Source organism: Pan troglodytes, chromosome 22, assembly GCF_028858775.2.
Source record: "Pan troglodytes isolate AG18354 chromosome 22, NHGRI_mPanTro3-v2.0_pri, whole genome shotgun sequence".
Taxonomy (NCBI): Eukaryota; Metazoa; Chordata; class Mammalia; order Primates; family Hominidae; genus Pan; species Pan troglodytes.
The window spans coordinates 30,371,155-30,394,534 of NC_072420.2; the positions used below are offsets into that span (position 1 = coordinate 30,371,155).

General features: G+C 38.9%; 2 protein-coding genes across 13 annotated transcripts in view; one reads left to right on the forward strand and one right to left on the reverse strand.

Moving 5' to 3' along the window:
• The window catches only part of BACH1 (BTB domain and CNC homolog 1), a 451,645-nt gene that overhangs the window by 283,677 nt on the left and 144,588 nt on the right, over positions 1 to 23,380 (forward strand). For 4 of the 6 annotated variants that reach the window (XR_010154581.1, XR_010154586.1, XM_063803727.1 and 1 more), the window contains one exon: positions 14,058 to 14,182. Coding sequence is in view for 3 of the 6 variants with exons in the window: in XM_063803727.1 (XP_063659797.1) it covers positions 14,058 to 14,147 (90 nt within the window). In the remaining 3 variants the exon portion in view is untranslated. Of the gene's footprint in view, positions 1 to 14,057; positions 14,290 to 23,380 lie in introns of those variants that run through there. The other 2 variants (XR_010154588.1, XM_063803726.1) reach the window with 2 other exon arrangements.
• The window catches only part of GRIK1 (glutamate ionotropic receptor kainate type subunit 1), a 377,043-nt gene that overhangs the window by 45,526 nt on the left and 308,137 nt on the right, over positions 1 to 23,380 (reverse strand). For 4 of the 7 annotated variants that reach the window (XM_009425849.4, XM_009424433.4, XM_009425356.4 and 1 more), the window contains 5 exon segments: positions 15,317 to 15,424; positions 13,017 to 13,061; positions 7,613 to 7,726; positions 5,341 to 5,544; positions 3,875 to 4,098 (listed from right to left, as the gene is read on the reverse strand). In XM_009425849.4, coding sequence (XP_009424124.1) covers positions 3,875 to 4,098; positions 5,341 to 5,544; positions 7,613 to 7,726; positions 13,017 to 13,061; positions 15,317 to 15,424 — 695 coding nt within the window. 7 annotated transcript variants of the gene reach the window in all.

The window sequence follows — 23,380 nt, forward strand, 5'->3', positions numbered from 1 at the left end:
CACCAGCCCCCTTCAATATTCTGACATTTCTCTCCCAGATATGCTCCCATCGATGAGCTCATCACTTCCCTCTTTGGAATGCTGCTTTTAACTTGGTCTTGTTTCATACTTTGCACTTATAAGAGAGCAATTAATCTAATTTTTGTGTGGCAAAAAGAAAAACTGTCTAAACAGCGATGTGATTCTGCCTGCTCTGCAGAGATATTTTAGGTCTTTCTCTCTGGGATTCTGAGTGATTTGTGGAGCATGTGGTCTGGTGAATATTAAACAGTGACATGATGCTGTGCTGTAAGACACTGGTTTTCTATAAGGCAATAGACCTACCTGTTGCCTGGATGTAGACATTTCAGCTTAGAATTCCTAACACCTGCTTAAAGATAGCCAGTGTGACAGCAGTGTCAGTGTTAGGAAGTCTGGTGAAATATATGACCTACACCAAAGATAATCCGAAACTGCTATCCCCAAATGACTCTCAAGAAATCAATACTCATCTTTACTAATATGATAGAGAAGGGAAGAAACGTGCTTAAAACCTGTGACAAAACTTGCATATAGAAGAGTAGCCTTATGTTGAAATGTGAAAGTTCACTTTGGGTTTATGTTTGTTTCTGCCTGGCTTACACTTGAAGATATAAAACAAGCTCACACTGAAGTTTTCTAATTAAGGGACTAATCTTTGTGGCTGAGAATGCACAGTAGGCTGCATTGAGGAGAGAAAAATCCATTCATCTTTCAAGGGAGGATGCTCTATTGAACTTGTAATATAATGGTGGGGTTTGTATTGTAACCATAGAATTTACTTTCAAGGGTTTTCTAGATTTTTTTTTGCCAAATGCCAACTTTAAAAATGTCCATTTTTAAGAAGACGAACATAAATTATAAAATGTAAGCAGACATTCTATCTGGATATTTGATCTATTTAAATTGTTTATGATGGACGTAATTTATTGAAGTTAAATATTTTTCAAAAAGTGGAAACATTGTCAACCACAAAACAAAAACCCTGACATACACACTTAATTAAAAGTCATAGTAATTAAATATTGTTTTCCTTAGTTTGTCCCACCAATGTATACATCTTTATAAATTTAATTCAGTTCAACAAATAATTTTTAGGCATCTCTCTAGTGAAGGCATTTGCTTAAATGCAGTGATGGGGCTTTATTTTTCCCCTTTAAAAGAACATAAGAGAATACAATTCACAACATAAATTCCAAAGTCTCTCTAGAGCTATAGATAATAATGAAATTTACTGTTTTTCATTTCCACTTCCCTAACTTGGAATGCAAACCACTAAGGTGGTAACTGAGGGTACAGAGTGACGGAGTTCATGGTCTCAAACTATGATGGTAGGAAGTAAAGGTGACTTGGTACATCTACTCAACCAGAATTTTGTTTTTGGGAATCAAGTCTAAATATATATTTAGTGGCTTTATGAAGCAGAAGCAGGGATGGATTCTAAGGTGTAGAGAAGGTAAATGTAGTTGAAAGTAGAATCTTCATGACAGTACACTTGTGCCCTGGAGGGAGTTATTTTCTGTATTTCGTCACTATACTGTTTCCAAGTTTGCATTGGATGTATAACACCTCCACGTGTGAACCAAGACAAGGGCAAGAAGGCAGTGGAAGAGGAGACAAGAAGAATAAGCTAAATAAGGGAGGACTGGCTTATAAATGATACTCTCGGCGAGTAGAAATACTGAATGGATTGCATTGATGGTGGTAGTGGGGGTACTGTTATCTTAATAGAAATAAACTGAGTGAAGTCCAAAAATATGGAGGTCTGTGTCACCAAGAGCTTATGGAAGAATAGACAAAGAGGGGAAAACTATTGAATGGCGTGCCATTCTGACATACTCTGATGACATACATAAGGAGATTTAAGTGCACAGTTGGAGTTAAGTGTAAAGGGTACTTTCAGCCTGTGTGCTTGTGAGAACTTTTGGATGCTGCTGGCGTTTCTTCTCCCACTGGCTTTGGTCAAGTCATGTAATAAACAATGTATTTGCTCATCAACCTCACCTTGCCTGTTCTACTCATCAACATCACTGCCTAGACAGAGCCTCAGACTGCAAAATAGGGAAACTCACTTTTGCCCTGCAAAATATGGAAACTACTGTTGCCCTGGGCTGCATGAATTGCTCCACCGGTCCTAGTATCACCCAACAGGTGTGGGCCTCCGGGCAGAGGTATGCAACAAGTAAACACAAGACTACTTATTAGAAGGTGCTTCACCTTAGGATAGTCATTTATTAAATGACCATTCCAAGGCAATATTAACTTCTCTGAGGAGTCACTAATGAAAAATACCTCCAAAGGTAAACATTTATTTTTAAAAATTTTATACCCAAAGCAAAATATTCTTTAATTGTTTCGAGCATGGTTTCTCAACCTTGGTGCTATTGACATTTTGGAGTGAATAATTCTTTTGGGGGGTACCTGTCTTGTACACCATAAGATGTTTGGCAGCATCCCTGGACTCCGTCCACTTGATACCAATAGCACTCCCTACTACCGGCCATGACAACTAAAAAAGTGTTTGTAGACATTTCCAAATGTTCCCTGGGGGACAAAATCCCTCCTGGTTGAGAACCACTGATTTAGAGTATTAAAGTACAAAGGATAATATCACTATATACATACTGTCAATATTTTATTTTCTGAACTAAGGCATACTTAAAGAGAGCTTTGGTCAGTAAAAGTATAAAATCTGAGCTTTGGTAAGAGTACAGTTTATAAGGCCTAGAGAACTTCGAAACATTCATTTCATATTGAATGTATAAATACCCACATGTGAGAGCACATATTGATTCAGTTTGAGTATGTCTGCCTTGTGGATCTTTAAAACCTTTCCAGCCTGGGTTATTTTCCCAAGCTTTCTCTATAATTACACCAGGGAAAGAGTTACCTGGCATTAATCAAAACCAGACAGTGGACAATGACAAAGAGCTAGCATGAAGAAATATTTCTCTTAGAAATTCCTGGAGGGAAAACAAAAATTGATTAGGGAAAAAGTTCACTGAGTTTTGTTGAAAGGTGAAAAAGATTGAAAACAAGTAGGGACATACAAAAGCAATTATTTTTTACATGGTTTATCTAGGGATAGCAAATGTTTAAGCCAACAGAAAGATAAAATAGCTGTTTCAAATTTAGCATCAAAAGTATTCAGAATATATGATCTATTGAAAGGTATAAAAATCCTTTAAGGAACTGTGTAGAGCAACATGGTTAAATACAGAGTTAAATCTCGAAAAGTAAAACCTCAATTGAATCATCTTAATGGTAGCACAAAGGTTTCATGCCTCCAGGCTCTGTATGTAAGCAATCTTTCCTTTCAGCATTATTTCTAGAATTCTCTTTAACTTTCTCAGGCCTTTAAAAATAAATTTAATAGAACTTTTAAAGTATTTTTCTTCATTCCTAAGGGTTTCACAATCTTTTTACTCCACTGTTTTTTATTTGCTATGATAATTCTTTGCTAACTTTTTTATGTTTTGCTTATCCAAATATTCTAGGGGTCAAATATCTTGAGACCATTTTACAATTCCTATGGAAACATTTTACACATCATTTGAGCCATTACTTTTGTTATAAATCAAGGAAAATGGCTAAATAACCATTTTATGTTGCTTGAAATAGGGGTAAATTTAAACTAATATTAAAAATTATCTTCCTCTCTTTTAAAAGTAACTTTATAAATAATTAGAAAACATTCATTTACAGAACGGCTTTTATATGGAAACCTTCCAAGAATAGAACACTAGGCAAAACTAAAAGTACACTTTAAAGTTCCTAATTTTTGTCTGCCGCTGGGACATACAGAAATCTGAGACTGACCTACACCTCTTGTGAATTCAGTGATTCTCAAACTTACCTTGCAATCACAAAGAGTACACAGCTGACTCCCAAGCAGGCTAAGAGCACATACATCCAAATATCTGGAGACAGGGGGTTGAGGAAGGAGAAAACGCCTGGATTGGTACCATTGGGCTTCCGGTAGAGAATGCTGATGCCTAGGGTCATGAAGGGTTTGGAGAAGTCAATGACTTTCTCCCGCACGTAGGTGATGGTAAGAGGAGCCACTGCCAGGTCAGCCCTCTGCAAAAGCAAGTCCAAAATTGTCAGCTTAGTCTAGTTTCTTTGCAAATGTCTAGACTTTTCCTGGGTACTCCTGATTCTTATTCTCAACTCTAAATGCTTCTCATTCATGAAGCTCCTGTGATGGTTGGTTCTAATACAAAAAAAGCCGATTTATACAGTTATGTTTATGAAACAGTATCAGCAAAGAGAAACCAGAAAGTATAAAACACACGTATACATACACAAATATATATCCATCATTCTGGAACTAAATGAAGACAAAAATGCAGGAGGATGCCTTTAAAAAGGGCATGTGAGAAAAAGAAGGAATGAGCAACTTGGTTGTACTATTAATTGACATGATGAGATTTTGCTCTGAGCTGAAAACTTTAAAATTCTTTTTTTTTTTTTTGTGAGGCGGAGTCTCACTCTGTCGCCCAGGCTAGAGTGCAGTGGCGCAATCTCGGCTCACTGTAAGATCCACCTCCCAGGTTCATGCCATTCTCCTGCCTCAGCCTACCGAGTAGCTGGGACTACAGGCGCCCACCACCACGCCTGGCTAATTTTTTGTATTTTTAGTAGAGGGGGGGTTTCACCGTGTTAACCAGGATGGTCTCGATCTCCTGACCTTGTGATCCGCCTGCCTCAGACTCCCAAAGTGTAAAATTCTTAATTTAAGAATCACTCAAGTTTATGTTCAGTATGAAAGAAGGACCCATATAATATGGTTTGGCTCTGTGTCCCCACCTAAATCTCACCTTGAATTGTAATAATCCCCATGTGTCAAGGGTGGGACCAGGTGGAAGTAACTGGATCATGGGGTATTGGGATCTGGTGATTATGAGTGAGTCTCATGAGAGCTGATGATTTTATAAGTGTCTAGCATCTCCCCTGCTTTCACGCATTCTCTCACCTGCCACCCTGTGATGAAGTGTCTTCTGCCATGATTGTAAGTTTCCTGAGGCCTCTCCAGCCATGAGGAACTGTGTCAATTAAATCTCTCCTTTATAAATTTCCCAGTCTCAGGAAGTTCTTTATAGCAGTGTAAAAACAAACTAATGCACCATATATTTTTATCATTAATTTTTATCTTTACTTGCCCTTCTAAGTAAGCAAACTCCATTTCCAGGCTGTTTTACTTTGCTTCTTAAAAAAATTGTTACGATTCAAAAAAAGGAAACATTTCTTCTGACATCATTTTTTCCTCTCTTACTTTCTCTTATGCATATTTTCAGATATGTTAGAAATATTGTTACTTACGTGATCTATGAGTTCTTTAACCATCCCGTTCCACTCCCCTTTGTCATTCTGGGCCCCATATTTGCCATCGGGAACTAGTTTAACATCATAAATGAAACCCAGGATGTTTGACAATTCCTTCAACAGGTCTAGGCAATATCCTTCAAATCTGTCATTTCCATATAGAGGCTTATCAGATTTCCTGTACATAACATAGGGTTCTTCCTAAATGAAACAAACCAAATATGAAAACCCTGTTATAATGAAAGGAAGAGTTTACCCTATCAGCAGCTTGAAGATGTGAAATGTTTGATAATGATTTTGAAGAGCTGAGAGTACTGAAGTCATTCACTCATCTGCCTGCCTATGTCCTCTATAAATACAAAACACTTCCTATATTATTGTTTCTTTCCCTTCTGCGTCTTTCAATGGGAGCTTTTCCTTCCGCTGTGGAGGGTGGGGCTGTGCGGGAATGGTGTGATGGATACACAGTCACTGTTAAACGTTGGGTCTGAGAAGAAGGAAGGCGCAAAGGGAAATGGGGGCCCACATGCCTGGCCACCTGCTGTGCCAATACCTAAGCTTTTTTTTGTATGACCCTTCTGGCTTTTTTTTTTTTTTCTGATGGAATCTCACTCTGTCACCCAGCCTGGAGTGCAGTGGGGAGATCTCAGCTCACTGCAAGCTCCACCTCCCGGGTTCAAGCCTTTCTCCTTTCTCAGCTTCTTGAGTAGCTGGGACTACAGGCGCCTGCCACCACGCCTGACTATTTTTTTGTATTTTTTTAGTAGAGACGGGGTTTCACCATGTTAGTCCAGGATGGTCTCGATCTCCTGACCTCGTGATCCACCCGCCTCGGCCTCACAAAGTGCTGGGACTACAGGTGTGAGCCACCAAGCCCGGACCTGGCTTTTATCTAAGAACCTCATGACAGAGAAATCCACAACACCAACTATTTCCTTTCATTCTTTGCATTTCCTATCTATGACTATTCTCATTTCTTTATCTAAATTTCATCTGAATTTCACTATTCACTTATGATTTATATATTTTGATTGGTTTCCTTCAGGGTAGCCTATTCCAAAGGCCATTTCTGTTTCTTCTTTTATCATCTTTCCCATTTTCTTTTTTGAAATCACCTCAAATCTCACATCTGGTCATTCTCTGCTTGTATACGTGCATCATCAGTCCCCTCTCCTATAAATAATGGACACTTCCCTACTACCATGCATCTATAACCTTGTTAATTCTCATTTGACTAAATGAATCCTCATTTGGTTTTATAAAATATAATAGTTGCTATACTACAGACATATTCTTTATATTTAGGTTTATCCTCAAACTGATAATGGGGTCATTCAAACACAATAGAGAACCCTGTGTTTTCATAAGACAGTCATAGAGAAAGTAGTAACCAGAAGAGCAAACCAGTTTTTCCTTTGGATGAACAATTCTCACAAGTTAATAATATCAACAATAAATTGATTTGACATTATGGACTGGTGTAAGGCAGGATGTCTGCAAGCAAGGATTTCAGGGAAGGCTACTCCTGCCCAACTCCCTGGAGAAAGGAAAAAGCGGAAAATAAGCAACCGGTAGCTGTACAGTGGCTGGATGGGGCATGACCAGGGCAGTAATAGGAGGCAGGACTTTCAAGAACAGTTAGTAAAGGAGCTGTGTACAGAAGTGTGAGCAGAGCAAAGGGAGCCAAGGGAGGTGGGGGTCTGATTTGGCGGCAAGTCATAGACACACAGGCAACAGCCTCTTCAGGAAACCTGCACCACCCAGGGCTGAGGCAGGAGGGAGGAAAGAATACTCCTGAAGCTCAGTGCAGCTGGACCCTAGAAACAGTGCCACTGATGGGCAGAAGCTATGGTTGTAGAAAGTCAGAGGTTCTGAAAAAACTACTAGTAGCAGTTGGGAGGGAACAGAAGAGCTTCTCTTGCCTCTCTTCCCCCACCTCTTCCCCCACTTCCCTAGTCTCTTGCTAGGGTCTCCACATGGTTGAAACCAACTAGCAGCCAGAGAGCAAGGGAGACCAGCTGGGAGGGGACAGAGAGTGGGGCTGAGCAGGACTGGCAATGGATTAGAGGTGGGAGATCTTCAGAACAACGTTGGAAGCGTCTAATTCAATCTTACTGTAAGTACGTACAAACACAGGCTTTTAGTGTCCTAGTTAAAAATAGACATTTGCAGACAGAAGCGTTGGCATGAAAAAGACAGTTGAGGAATGCTTCGAAGTCTAAGGCAGGAGCCTGGATAAGACACCCTCAATTCCATGAAGTCAACTTACCAGAATGGTGGTGACAATGAGTGTTCTGTTGGCCAATGAATCAGTGATATTGCTGGACTTGTCTTTGTTGCTGTCCGTCATGTTAAGCCCACTGTTGGAATTCCAAATCCCAATCTACACAGAACACAGTACATCAGAGGCTGCTGGCTGTCAGTGTGGCATTTACACCAAAGAGAGGCCCCTTCTCTACCAGGAATGGGCACAAAAGCTCACAGTTCGGGACACTGGGGCATCACAGTGGAAGCTACTAAACTTGGGGAAATGAAACAACAGAGGAATGAATGTGTAGACAAGATAGGATATATCTGTGCTGCTGGGGGCAGGGTAGGTGGAGCTCTTTTTCTTTTTCATTTAGTAAACTCATTTTCTTTTATAAATGAAAAAATATTTAAGAATTCTTAAATGAATATCAGATTTTTCTTCCTATATATATATTTGCTGAGCATCTATTTATGTGCCAGGCACTGCTCTAGGCATCTGAGGACATAACAATGAATAAAATATACAAGAGTTTCTTCCCTTGTGGAGCTTACATTCTACTGATAGAAACCTTAGGCTGCCAAAGTAGTATCACTAGTTTATTTAAAATTTATGAATAATGGGGTGAAGGGGCAGGGTGAATGGTGGAGAGACCCAGCATCTAAAAGGGAAAGATAGTGGGGTGCCGAGACTCATGCCTGTAATCCCAGTGATTTGGAAGGCCAAGGTGGGAGGATCTCTTGAGACCAGGTGTTCAAGGCCAGCCTGGGCAACAGAGTGAGACCCGATCTATACAAACAATTAAAAAAAAATTAGCCAGGCATGATGGTGCACGCCTGCAGTCTCAGCTACTCAGGAGGTTGAGATGGGAGGATGGCTTGGGTTCAGGAAGTCAAGACTGCAGTGAGCCGTGATTGCACCACTGCACTTCAGCCTGGGTGACAGAGCGAGACACTGAAAAAACAAAGTAATTTTTTCTTTAAAAAGAGAAAGATAAATGAAAGAAAACATGTCATGTGCATGAGAAGTAGACTAAATTCAGGGCCTATCTTCTTTGAGGAGCCAAAGCTGGGCAAAGAGTGCTTGTGAGCCCTAGCAGGACTCTGTTCATATCTCTGTCACAGCAGCTAGCATCTTCTGTTATTATTTATCTGTTTACCTGTCTTGTCTGTCCACTTGATCGTGAACTCCTTCAGTGAGGGTACTCACTTTTACTGGTCACTGATTTTACTGTCACAAAACCAACCATGGCAACTGGCATTCAGTAAAGCCCATTACTCTTTTTAAAAATAATGATCCACACTTTTCTCCAGTGGCCAAGTCACTCCTGGGTTGTGAGGTGGTGTAGAAGTGTATTGATTCATTCAGCCTCTGTGGGAACCCAGAAGAGGAGCCTTGGGGATTTTGAGCTATTTTGTAAATGCCTATCTTTCTGTAGGCATTTACTGCCAGCCTCACATGGTGGCTTGCAAGTATGTTTTAGAGCCAGGAAGACCTTGTTGCTGTGTGTCCTTGAATGAGATTCTAAACTTTCTGAGCTTCAGTTGATTCTTTACCTATAAAGTATTTCACAGGAATAATGAGAAGATCAAATAATCAGATGATGTATGTGGAAGTGTTGGTGCATGTTGTTAAGACCTGCACACATAGTAATAACAAGAAAGGACATTGAAATGGCTGCCTCAGTCATTTCTTCAACCTTACCCTGTCATGAAGGAATTTGGACTCATTTTTTTAAAAATTCAGATTCTGATAAGGTAAAAGAGCTATGACAAGTGGCAGTTTAGGAACATGAACACTTGGACATGCTCTGAGATGGACAGGGTGGAGCTATGCTTGGTCCCTAAATATGTTCCTCCAATGGGAAGACAGACAGGAGTGTTAGGCTCCATCCTCCTTCGCTTTTCTATTTCTTGACTCTGATTTATTGCCTATATTTAGCAGCTGGAAATTCATTTAGCTTGACAAATATCCCTTTTAGAGACATCAATGCTTTGAAGAAGTTTCAAGGACTATTACACGTTCACACATCAGTGTGAACTATTTTAATTTCAGTTTTATTTCCCATACTTAATGAGGGTTAGTTGATTGGAGAAATAAAGAGACAGGTATAGGTAAATGGGGGAATGGGATAGTTTTTGCATTTGAAAATATTGTGGTCCTGCCTGAAAAGAAGTGTCTATTGGGTTGTAAGCTGTACTCTTAATAACCATCCAATGTTTCCAGGATCTAGTGTGATAAATATCATCTAGAATGCACATTATACGTCTATTGGTTGAAGAATCTTTAGGTTTCTTAATCTGGCTTTAGACTCAGGAAAAGTGGACAGCATTTTCTTCTTTTTCTTCTCAATCTCCATCCCTTCTTCTGAGGCAGGGACCCTTGCTTCTAGGAAATGTAACTCTGGCTAAATATACCTGTCTATTGATTTTCATCCAAGGCTGTGCTTTAGGTTGTGAACAATTGACTCCTAGCTCCATGAAGAGTGTGTGTAAATTGGGCCCTGATTGTACTTCTAATTAAACCTTCACTTAGACACTGAGGAGAAGGGAATCTAATTTTTAATTAAGTAAGTATTGAAGGGTGGAGAAAATAACTGTTTTTAGCCACTTGATTAAGTGATAGGATGTGGTCTCTTTACATCTTATTTCTATTAATGTCAAGTATGTGAGTGTTGGAGGAACTACCGTAATATTTGAAACTGACAGTGTTCAATAGCTTAGCAATATCACTCTCTTGTAAAATAAAACTTGAACTTGTAGACAAATACACCCCACAGCTTGATGTCTGGTTTTTCTTTCTTTTGCTATCTGCACTAAAAGTGCAGAAGCTAAGAGATCATTGCTGCTTCCAATCCAATCAACTAAGTCCCAAGTCCTATTCAGTTTAAACTTTCCTTCTTAAAATGAGAAAAGGGTGACCATTTTTTCCCCTATTGTCTCTACAGAGGGACCTACAGAAGGTCCTTTAAATGTAGACTAGAAGAGTATCAAAATATAGTAAAGGTCAGGCTATTCCTGGGAAATGTACAGTATATATATGCTGAGTGACCTCAGTCTTCTGTTTCCAAACCTGTAATCAGCAAAACAGAACTGTGTATGTGTGTGTGTGTGTGTGCACGCATGTGTGTACCTGTGTCTTTTAAACCCAAGTAGTCAAGTGGCTTTATCTGTTACTTGAAGTAAATGAATATGTTCTCAGGAAATGAATGTCTCCCTTTAAAGAAGTCAGATCTCATGACTCATGTGTGCTGGAGACAGAGGTACAGTTAAGAAGATGCCTGGACATTTGACATTTCAGTACTGTTCTACGAACTAGGAGGAGTGCCTCCAGGGAGCGGAACCTCAGTTTTCAAGCTTCACAGTGAAAGCAGACAGCAGTCATTTACCAGTGAGAAGTAGTGGAGGGTGGATCAGTTACTTGTGGGGAGGAGCACTCAATATCTAAATTATCTGGCCCTGATTTCTTTCACTTTGTAAGCTGGCACAAGGGAGCAGCCATGTGTTATCTAGGACAACTGAGAAAAGCATTTGAAAATGAGTGCCCAAATGACATTAAGCAAACTTTTTTAAAAAGGCGATGCAATAAAAAGGGTATTCAGAGAGCCACTAGTATCTATCTTCTAAAACTAGACAGTGATTCATGTAAACTCAACATCTATAGTGGCTGAGGGAAATAATCAGGTATCTAGGGCAAAGATAAAGGTATATGTGTTTCCTGTATTACGAACCTTATATAACAAATATTTTAGTGAGGGATGTTGTAAAGATTGCTACCTTCCTCTTTTGGAAAGAATTTTGGGTGAATAATACTATTCTAAAATAAGTCAGAGTACGAGGAAAGCTTTTGGGATTTCAATATGATGAAGGTGAATTTTTGTTTAAGTTGGAGACTTCTGGAAAAAGTGCAATGTGTTTGTTGGGTCTGAATGGGTCGCCTGTGCTAGAACTCAGGTTACCGTGAATTTTTGACGGAGTTATAACACAAAACAGCACACCACGGTATATACAACTTACAATGTGGAACATGATGGGCTACCAGGAGGGAAGAGGCATGAAGGCATGGAGGATCAAGATCAGAAAGTTACAACCCTAGGGAGTGTGTGTGGCTCTTGCAGTTTAGTGACAAATAGAGGACATCCCCCCTCCCCTTTATATAATTTCAAAGCTTGGATTCCATTCCCTGGGTCATTTGTATTAGATTAATTCAAAGTGCCCAGAGTCTCAAGATGGATTAGTGTAATAGGTTTTGTTTTTTTTTTCTTTTTCTGGGTGCCGGTTAGGTTCATCTATTTACCAGTAAAATTTTAGTGAGGAAAGCAGATCGCCTTCTATGTGCACTTAGTAGCCTTGTTCACTGAAGATTAAAACAAGGCTTTTAAACCTATGCTTTGAAAACTTAAAAAGAAAAAATTTTTGAATTCATCACTGAGTACTACTAAGAGGGGGACAAGGTTTTTGGCTACAGGCAGAAACTTGTGTACACTTTCTGTGACACAGCTGATAATTTGAAAGATGAAAGTGAACCTGACAAAACTGTTCAAGTTGAACAACCTGAAGCAATTTAAGGTCTATTCATCAGTCCATAGATTTTTTTTTTACCAAGTAGTTTTAGAGAGAGAGAGACAGAGAGGGAAGGAAGGAGAGGAGGAAGAGAAAGAGAGAGAAGAGATGAAAGAAAATGTTTGCTTACCACGGGGACATTTCTCTGATCCAAATGTTTTTAATGTCTCATATTTGCTTATATAAATCTATGCACATTCATTGGCAACATGGCACTGTATAATAAACTATAAAATAGTGGGTGTTATAATTCACAAGATAATCTCATTTCCTTTCCAAGGTCCCTAATGTTTGTGTCCTCTTTAGAACTGTGGCTCTAAAACAAATTGCAAGACAGTATACTCTGATATCACACAAAACAAAAGATAGCTCATGAGAAAAGGAAATTTCTGAAAATGGTTCATATTTTGTGGTGGTGACATTACAGGAGGTGTCCTAGCCTTCTGAGGCTGTAGCCTATCTGACTAGTCTCATGGATCAAATCTATTGTGATTTTTATCCCCCTTAAGGAAAATATTTAGTGATTTGAGAAGGAATATAAATAGGTCAGTGTCTCCTTCTGTTACAGTTGCCTGCTTTCAATCCTAAAAAGGACTGATCCTGCCTGGGAGAAACAAAAATAATCTTGGGGGAAATATTTAATCCATCATTATTTAATCCATTGCAAACCTGTTTTCAATTCACAGGTGATGTTGTTGAGAGAGATAACATATTCAATCACTCCTCTCTCTTTACATGGAACTTCCCTTCTAAACTGCAATTGGAGAGCTACAGGTCTGGTAACATTGGAAGGGCACAGGCCTTTCCAATGACATTCCCCATCCCACCCCCAGGTTTCCTGCAGTTGTTGTCAGAGTACAAACCTTCTTCCACACTTTATACAAGTGTTTAGACACTTCGCCAGCAGCCTTGGTTTTCAGAGAGAAAAATAAAATAAAAACAGCACTTAATTAAAATGGAGCATGAAACCCAGAAGGAATCATGGTGTGTGAGTGCTTAGAGTGTTACAGTTCCCACCCATTGTTTGGAATTTGCATCTTAATTCAATATAAAGCCTGACAATAGGTACAGCAAAGAGACGAATCAAGACTTGGGTCTCACAGAAGTTACCTGGTGGTAAGACTCAATTTTTACTTTTCCTTTCACACACCAAGAAATGCCTTAAAGTGCTTTTCAATGTATACAGGTATGCTGCAGTATTAAGGGTCTTCATTGTTCCTTAAGAAGACCCTTTTAAGGCATTGGTAACTAAAATCAATCAATCAACCAACCAACCAGCAAATCAATCAATACACACACACACACAAACACACACACACAGACACACACATATAAAGAAAAAGTATGCTTCGTGACTTGTTCTTTGATTATGGGTTTCCGGGCAGTAGAAATTTGAGTGAAAGTGAGAATGGGATTTTTCTAATAATTTTCCCTATTGACTCCAAGAGAGGCTGACATTAAAAGATTGGGCATTTCCTCCCTCGGCTCCTGAGAGAGACGTGTTGGCTTCCCTCATTGCCTTAAGGCCCAATCAGCCTTCTCAGGAATTGAGCCCAAGGCACCTGAAGAAAGAAAAGTTATTGCAAACAATGAAGAGATAAGAAACCAACACAAAACACTTTCATCTAATTTGATTTTGCCTTTGATGGAAAAACACCAATGCAATGTGCATAATATTACAGTGTATAGATAGCTGTGAAAGCATAACAATAGCTCCATCTATTTCATCATTCACCTAGCCAAAAAGATGTTTCCTTAACAGCTTTTCTTCCCCCTTCAGTGCTATAAATAAGAGGAGAATAGAGTTGGGGAAAGACTCGTGCTTCGAGAAGCAGACATTTTCTTAAAAAAATTATAGGCTTATTAGATCATAACAAGTATTTTTTTTCTTTTGTTCCCTCCAGCCAACATCCCACGCACCATTGTGGAGACTGGCTGGATGCCTTGTGCTCTATCAGGGCATGTCAGACCAACAGAGGGGCAAATCAGAGTGAAGAGGAAGCCAGAAGATGGGAGAGACATTTCTGAAGTGAGTAACCTGCATGTATAATGTGTACTCTCAAAACTGCAAACAAATTATTTTCCTCAAATACTTCACACTGGTGGTCACCTTCTAATACATTCAGCCTAAATGATCTTTGTTTCCATTAATGTTTTTTTGAGGGGGAGGGGTAGTTAGCACCTGCAAAAAAAATGTGTCCCGGTTCACAAAAGCAAGAAAACAGAAATGAAAACCTTACCTCATTTTAAAAAATCAACCCAACTCATCTAATTAAGCAAGCAATCGATTGTTCCCAAAGCCACTCTTACATTAAGCACACTGTCTTATTCACTATAGTGGGAAAAAAATGTCAGATTTTAGAGTTTTCTGTTGAGGTGATTGCTTTGGGGGTTTCAATTGTTTTTCTATAAGATTTTCAGTGCAAAATCTTCAAACTGTAAGTGTTAATTCTGACGTATAGTCATGAATATTAAAATTGGCATAGTAAAATATATTGAGGAGCCAAATTCTTTTATCATTATTATTTAACCAAATAGTTTACATTGGCATTGCTCTAAATAATAACTAAAGTAGAACTTTAAACATGGAGAGATTCAGAATTACAACTAAAATAATCCTAAAATGAGAACCCAACATTAAAATACAGTTTTTTGGCATTTGTCCTAAAATTAAGAATGCAAAGTTAATTTGCTCCAGTAAGTCTCTTCTATCCTACTTTATTCTGTCTGTCACCAATCTCAAAATGGAATAAAATGTGCAATTAAAATTAATTTCTGGGTAACCCTTGGATGCCATTCCATCGATAAACCATTGATAGCTTCTGCTTTTCCAAGTCTAAACTCAATTTGTTAAAAGCTTTAAGACATGGGCCTAATGACACCCAACTCTAGGGTTATATATGTAATAATATAAACACACTTGCTATGTAAATGAAGCACAATAGAAACACTAGTTAGTACTGCTATTACTAAGACATGAAATTTAAGAATCTAGCACATCAACCTCTATCTGCAGAAAAAAGAAAGGGAGATAAAAAACTGGATGTAAAAGAACATGCTTAGAGAATCACTTCATCATTCACCTACTTGTCTTTGCAATTTAGTAAAAATGCCTGAACAATGTTCATTTGTTATTTTATTTATTTATCATTAAGGAGGTTACCTTTTCAGTTCCTTCCTCTTTGAGACTAATAATGTCCAGATCAAAATCCTTCCTCAAGCCATTGGTTTTATTAAAGGTGATATGCCCAGTCAAGCCATCCCACCGGGCCTGTGGACAAGAAGAAATGTGGCTGTTATTGTTAAACATTTATCATAATTCCTGAGACCATCAAAATTATAATAGCTCAAATTCATCACAGTATCCAATTATTTGTTTTCATCATGCTGTTATAAACCATTGCATTGGTTCAGCGACAAGATAGCAGAACACATCGTCTTTTTATTAGCACTCATTTATTCTGTCAATTCTAACATCCTAACCCAGTCAAACCTGTCATCGTGGCTACCTAAATGGACAGTATGGAAAGAATTGCCGTAAAACAGTCTGCACGTGGAATACACAAAATCTGAGAAATCACAATATTCTGTTTTCCAAGGTCAATCCAAATTCTCTTTGAGATATGGCTGAGTGGAAGTGAGTCCCTGCTTTTTCTTTCTCTGTGAAAAGAATATAGACTAATATAGTCCAATGATGTATTGCAGTTTTTAGGCTGTTTATGACTTAGCGTGTTTGCACCATTTGGGCATTATAATTTCCCGTGGCTGCTGTAGCAAGTAATCACAAACGTGGGTGCCCCAAACAACAGAAATTTATTTTCTCAAGGTTATGGAGGCCTGAAATCCAAAATCAGTGTTAACTGGGTGGAATTAATGTGTCAGTGGGACCGTGCTCTCTCTGGAGGCTCGAGGGAAGACCCTATTCTTTGCCTCCTTCTGCTTCTGGTGGCTTCTGGCATTTCTCCTTCTCTTGTGGTTGCATCACTCCAATCTCTGCCTCAGTGGTCACATTTCCTTCTCCCCTGCTGTCTGCATAAAAGCTCCCTCTGCGAGGTGGAGGTTGTGGTGAGCCGAGATCCTTCCACTGCGCTCCAGGAGCCTGGGCGACAGAGCAAGACTCTGTCACAAACAAACAAACAAAAAGGGTCGGGCGCAGTGGCTTGCGCCTGTAATCCCAGCACTTTGGGAGGCCGAGGTGGGCGGAGATCGAGCCCATCCTGGCTAACACGGTGAAACCCCATCTCTACTAAAAATACAAAATATTAGCCAGGCGTGGTGGCGCATGCTTGTAATCCCAGCTACTCGGGAGGCTGAGTCAGGAGAATCGCTTGAACCCCAGAGGCAGAGGTTGCAGTGAGCCGAGATTATGCCATTGCACTCCAGCCTGGCGACAGAGCAAGACTCCGTCTAAAACTAAAACTAAAAAACAAAAACAAAAAAACTCCTTCTGCTTCTGTCTTATAAAGACACCTGTGATTGTAAATACAATCTAAATAGAACTCACCTGGATAATTTCCCCATCTCAAAAATCCTTAATCACCTATGCAAAGGCCGTTTTGCTATATAAATTAGCATTTACAGGTTCCAGGGATGAGGACATGGGTATCTTTTGAGGGTGCCGGTCTTCTTCCTACCCTACATATCAACATCATTTCAAATAATAAAAAATTCACAATAGTCTGCCTTTCACAGAACTCACATTGGGTATCTCTGGTGGTTTTATTAAATAAAAAGCGGTGGCCCTTGGGAGAGTCTTCAGCTTCAATCATTAGGTGATTTTTGGCAACCTTGTTGATTTGAGTTTCACTTACAAATAGGGATAAAGGAAAACTCAGATCTTTGTATCCACTTAGCTGTTTTTCTGCCTCTTGACTTTACCAAATTCATTAGACATGCATAAAATGGGAAGATTCTGAAGAATTACACTGTATTTGCAGTTATTTGCGCCATGTGTATATGTTGAATGTATTTACCCATTTGGCCAAGAGGCAGAGCAATGCAGTGGAAAGAACATTGAATTTTCCATACCTCTAGGGCTGAATATCTGCAGTGTAACTTCAGGCAAGCTACTGAACTTGAAGCGTTTTAATTTTTAACATTTATTGTTTTTATAACTGTCTCTCACTTTTCCCACTTTCATAATTCTAGAGTTTGGCTATTACTATCTCACGTTTAGCCTTTACTTGGCTGTGCTGTATTTCATTTTACAAATCACGACCAGATTCACGGTCCCCAAGTAAATTTTCGTATTTATGCAATTTTCATCAGCACATAAAGTACATAATGGATTAATGCTACCTACAAATTAGTCTAAACCTTGACTTTACGTTGGAGGTTGTGATGGTTAATTTTGTGTGTCAACTTGCCTAGGCCACAGGATGCCCAAATATCTAGTCAAACATTATTTCTGGGTGTGTCTGTGAGGGTGTTTCCAAAAAAGATTAGCATTTGAATTGGTGGACTGAGTAAGGCAGACAGCCCTCTCCACGTGAGTGGGTACCATTCAATTCATGTAGAGCCTGAAAAGAACAAAAAGGCAGAGGAAGAGAGCATTTACTCTCTGCCTGACTGACAGCTGAAACAGTGGCCTTCTCCTGTTCTTGAGAACAGGAGATTACATCATCGATGCTCTTCGTTCTCAGGCCTTTAGACTCAGACTAGACTTACACCAGCCAGCTTTCTAGGGTCTCTAGTTTGCAGGTGGTAGAATGTGGGACTTCTTAGCCTCCATGTTGGTGTGCCAATTTCTCATAGTAAACCTCTTTGTGTATATATCCTATTGTTCTGTTTCTCTGGAGAATTCTGGATAATACAGAGGTCTTTGAAAATTTTGCCTAAGCTACGTCTCCAGAATTTCCTACCACCGCTCCCCTATGCACAGCCCCAGCTGGAAAAGGCCTGGGCTCTCCAGCCTCTGTGCTATTCATCCCAGCCTGCAGCCTCCACTCAGCCTCTCCATCTCCTATCCAGCCTTCAAGATTGGCTTATTGTGCTATTTTGGTCAACAGTCACTATTCTCCTCTTTGAGGCATAGGCCTCCCAGCTTATACACCCCTCTGACCAGTATTGCTTGTGTTTTCACATGTAATTTTGTACTTATTACCACTTACCTTTACACTTTCAGTTTGGAAATCCTTATATCCTCAATTGGATTGGAAGCTTGTCAGTCAAACCTAATTATCTTACTAAATTGTGTTCTCTTTAGTATTTAACAAAATGGCATAGCCCTTAGGCACTTTAATTTTTTTCTGGCTCTAAGTTGTTCCAAAACAAAATTTTATTAATTTGTGTATTTTACTTTTCTGTCTTCTGTCACTCCTTTCTCTCTTTTAACCCATAATTTCTCAGCTCATAATCCCATCTAAAAATAGCGAAATATCTTTGATTGGGAGTCAAGAAACCAAGTTTAGTCTTTAAGCCACTATCAAGTTTTGCGGCCTTGGTTGAGTCATTTTGTCCCTTTTTTAGGCCACAGAGAAATGCACAGTAAGTGAAGATTTTGCATAAAGCGAGCTTTAGCTCTGGAATTCTACAATCATAGGCAAGATACCATAGAGGGGTTTAATGAAAGTGATTCATTAAGCACCTATGATCTGGAAGCTGGGCTATATAAAACATAAAACACAGTTGTTATACTCAAATTTCAATGTAAAATATATTACTATCTGGCTGGGGAGAAAAGACTACAGAATTTGGTTCAATTATGTTTTCACTATTAATTCATTTGGAAAATATCCATTTATTGAGTATCTTCTCTGTGCAGGGAAGTATGCTGGGAATACAGCACCTAGAAGTTTACAGTTTAGTAGGGACAAACACATTAACGGATTTCCATAAAGCACTTTAGGTTTGAGGACAAAGATTTGCATAGAATATTGAAGAGAGAAGTATGGAGAAGAAGCACTTATCCCAACTGCAGGGAAAGAGTCAGCAAAAGATTCCTGAAGGCAAGAATGCCTGAGCTCACAAAGGATAAGTCCACCAAGCAAAGATTCATGTGCTGGGTAAAAACATGAAATAAAGAATAAATTATAAGTTTGCCATGAGACACTAATGCAAAGTAAGAAATGATGCGAAATGAGCCTAGGAAGGCAAGTAGTCTGTTTATAAAGGCGTTATGAAGCATGCTAGTTTGCTTAGACATTGCTTAGTAGACTTTTGGGGAATCATGGGGGTGTTTTAAACATGTGTTGCCATGGTCAGATGTGCATTATAGGGAGATCATTTGATATCTCTTTTATAATTGAGGAGAATGACTTGGAGAAGGTCAATATTGTAAGCAGTGTGTTGGTTAGTGGGTAGTTCTCATAGAACAAAATGTATACAGTCATATTCATATGCCCAAATATGAACACAGGGATAGCACAATTCCTCCATTTCCCTGTCCCACCAACTGGCACACCTTTAAATATTAATGAAAATAGTTCCACAGCAGGATAGACAGAGTTTCATAAAGAGTATGTTAAGAAATCAGCTTAAATGTAAGGAACCAGTGTAATCGGCCAAAGCATATTTTCTGGCTACCATTCAGATAGAGTGGATATTATGACAAAAGGATACTTTACCACTGATAGTGCTGGAAGTTAAATCAATGGTAGGGAATGATATGTGGACAAGAAAAGGCTCCAACTTTTTCCTCTAAGCTGTCTCGATGGCAAACTAGATGTTGCCCAAGTGCTATAACCCATAAAAAGAAATACTTCTTCAGATCCTAGTACCTAGTCTCTAGAGTTTATTGCCAAGGGAGACCATAATACCAAACACTGGCACTAGCTTTAAAATTGAACGGCATATCTTTATGGTCAGTAGTAACACCTATTGTCACACCGGCTGAGATCCAGGTAATCATGTCTCTGCAATGGGACAAAAACTATCAGCAATGAATACAAGTAGGAGGTGTCCTCTTGTGTCTATTTAGGTACACCTCCTGGCATTGCATTCTCCTTTTTCTCCCCGTCACACCTCAATTCTAGTTTTTGTACTCTGGTCATTCCTTCTTATTTTGCAAGCCAAAGGCTGGCTTTGTGGATTGATGGGTTAAACGAGAGCCATGAAATAAGCTGCTGTGTTAGGCTTACAATATCTGTCTGAGAGCTGCGAACAATTTGTGTAATGCTTTGGTTGAGTGGAAATCTCCACTGTGTTAGGGGTTTGAATTAAGTCAGTTTTCAGGCCCCTTCTTCATGCCTCTAAACAATGTACTGTTCCAACTGTCCTCCTGACCTGTTTGAAAGGAGGTAGTTATCTTCATTAAATTCTATAGGATTTTCAGAAAGGTTTTTTCTAGAGGCAACTTTTCCTTTATGGGGTTCATGTTGTGAGTCAATTTGGTACATTGTCCAGAGTTTACAGGGGTCTCTGAAAATGTACAGAATTGGTAGCATTTATCTCTTAGGGGAGCATATGGCTTATAGCGGGGTCTTAAAACCCAGATCAGAAATCCAATTTCATTCCCTAAGTGTGACTATTGTGTCCCTTTGTTTGGATTCTCTTGCATTGATTTTATTCTTGAACTTAGTGTTCCAATCACTGCTGCAGAGTAATTCCCACTTCTCGCTTTTTCTCCTGCTCTTCCAAGTGGCAAAAAAGTTCCCTTTTCATGTTTTAACAATGCTTCCTTCTCTGCCTCAAATATCTACATAGACTCCCTGTGTGGTTCTTCACTGAAAGGAAATATCTTTGACCTTCAACGTCAAATTTCCCTTACTGGCACAATTACCCATGTCTTCCTGCCTCTCATCCCCTAGATTAGCTGCATTTCTGTATATCTTCTTTGTTTTTCTGCAAACTCATTGTTGATAAGCATTTATTAATCATCAATACACTATTGATTAGGGTGAATATGCAATGACTAATTCCTGGATGTGTTGAATAGGATCCATGAGGAATCCATTTTTCTGGGACAGGGCTGAAGCATATACAATTTAGATAATGATATATAATTATATTATCCATAATTACCATGTGCTTGCCTTATGTAGAAGCATTTGCAGAGGGGACAATTATAGTATACTTAAAACAGAAAACAATACTTAAACTATTGTCCCTATTTTAGGAAAGAGCTTTATTTTCTACCCTGCATCAGACCTTCATGTCTACAACTGCTTAATAGCAACTAGATCAGATATTGTGAGTTTTCCTCATTCTTCTTATTGGACACATTATCTGATAATCAAGAGACAGGAATCAAGAGGTCAAAGAAGAAAAATAAAAGGTTTCATGAATATCTTATTTGTATATTCTTTCTCAAGATATTTATTGTCCAAATTAAATGCACATATTTTATTATTAGGGAAGTAAGGGGCTAGCACCTAACTCTGGGCTCTTATAATAATCAACTCTTAATGTCATTAGTTCAAACGATTTCTTTTACTTATTTATTTTTTCTGAAAGGGAATTTTTTTTCTTCAACTTTTGTGTTAAGTTCAGGGGTACATGTGCGGATATGCAGGTTTGTTACACAGGTAAACGTGTGCCATGGTGTTTTGCTTCACAGATCATCCCATCACCTAGGTATTAAGCCCAGCATCCATTAGCTGTTCTTCCTGATGCTCTCCCTCCCCTGTCCCTATCTCTGACAGGCCCTAGTGTGTTTTGTTCCCCTCCATGTGTCTGTGTATTCTCATCATTCAACTCCCACTTATAAGTGAGCACATGCAGTGTTTGGTTTTCTGTTCCTGCATGAGTTTGCTGAGGATAACAGCTTCCAACTCCATTCATGTCCCTGCAAAGGACATGATCTTGTTCCTTTTTATGGCTGCATAGTATTCCATGGTGTATATATACCACATTTTCTTTTTTCAGTCTATCATTGATGGGCAATTGGGTTGATTCCATGTCTTTGCTATTGTGAATCATGCTGCAATGAACATAAGTGTGCATGTATCTTTATAATAGAATGATTTATAATCCTTTGGGTATATGCCCAGTAATGGGATTGCTGGGTCAAAAGGTATTTCTGTGTTTAGGTCTTTGAGGAATTGCCATAGTGTTTTCCACAATGGATGAACTAATTTACACTCCCACCAACAGTGTGAAAGCATCCCTTTTTCTCTGCAACCTCACCAGCATCTGTTGAAAAGGAATTTAAATATGTAAAAGAATGTAAATCCTCCCTTCCTAGAATTTTCCTTGACATAGCCATTGTCCTTTGCCATACTGAATAAATTGTTTCCTATTGAGAGAGACTTCTTATTCTTCACTTATATATTGGAAACTATGTTTTCTTCTGAGAACATTGTGTATGGAAGGCTCATGGCAAACTCAAGGTTAGCTTTCCTTGCTAGATCAAGGTGAAGAAAAAAATTGTTTTAAGTGACTATTCTATTTTTTAATAAAACTTATAAAAACTTGAAAATGAAGCACAGAAAAAAAAAAAGATTGTGTGACCTTCTTTGTCATGGTGGCCATAGTACAATAGCCTCATCCAAGGGTGATTTGATTCTCTAAAGAGGTGTCTCTTTATTTTTAAATTTACTGTTGTTTAAGATGCAGATTCTGTGAAATTACATGTTAATTTATAGGATTTGTATGTGGCAGAGATGTAAATGATTTCCATCTAATAGAAAAGATAACCTGAAAAATTATAATTGTATTGACCTATCGGACATTAGCCAGCTTTTTATTTTATTTTATTTTATTTTAAGTTCTGGGGTACATGTGCAGGATATGCCAGTTTTTTACATAGGTAAACGTGTGCCATGGTGGTTTGCCACACATATCCACCCATCAGCTAGGTGTTAAGCCCCACATGCATTAGCTATTTATCCTGATGCTTTGACTTCCCTGGTGGCCTCTAGAACCACCGTGCCTCTCCGTCTTTTTACAACAAGCTTTATCATCCTGCTGGTTCCCTCAGTTAGACACATCTTCAATACTTGCTTTCTTATGTTTGTGCTAGAGTCACATATATAACTGGCTTAAAATTGGAAATGGTCCTACGATGGTGCCCAAGTACACTCACCTGCCAGAGCCAACATTATGGGCCGTTTAAGCTCAGAAACATCTTTTTTTAAAAACAAAACAAAAACAAACAAAAAAACCCCCAAAAAACCCAAAACACAACACTCCAGTCCTAGAGCAAACCCTAAGTAGCAACAAACTTTACTTTTGCTGACTCTCTGTCTCTGTTGTTTCTTGTGTTGTCTTGTCTTGTCTTGTGATTATGTGTTTTGATTCTGAGTTTTGGCCAAGTCCGTCAGTCGAGAAGTGCCTTTCCTAACTCACA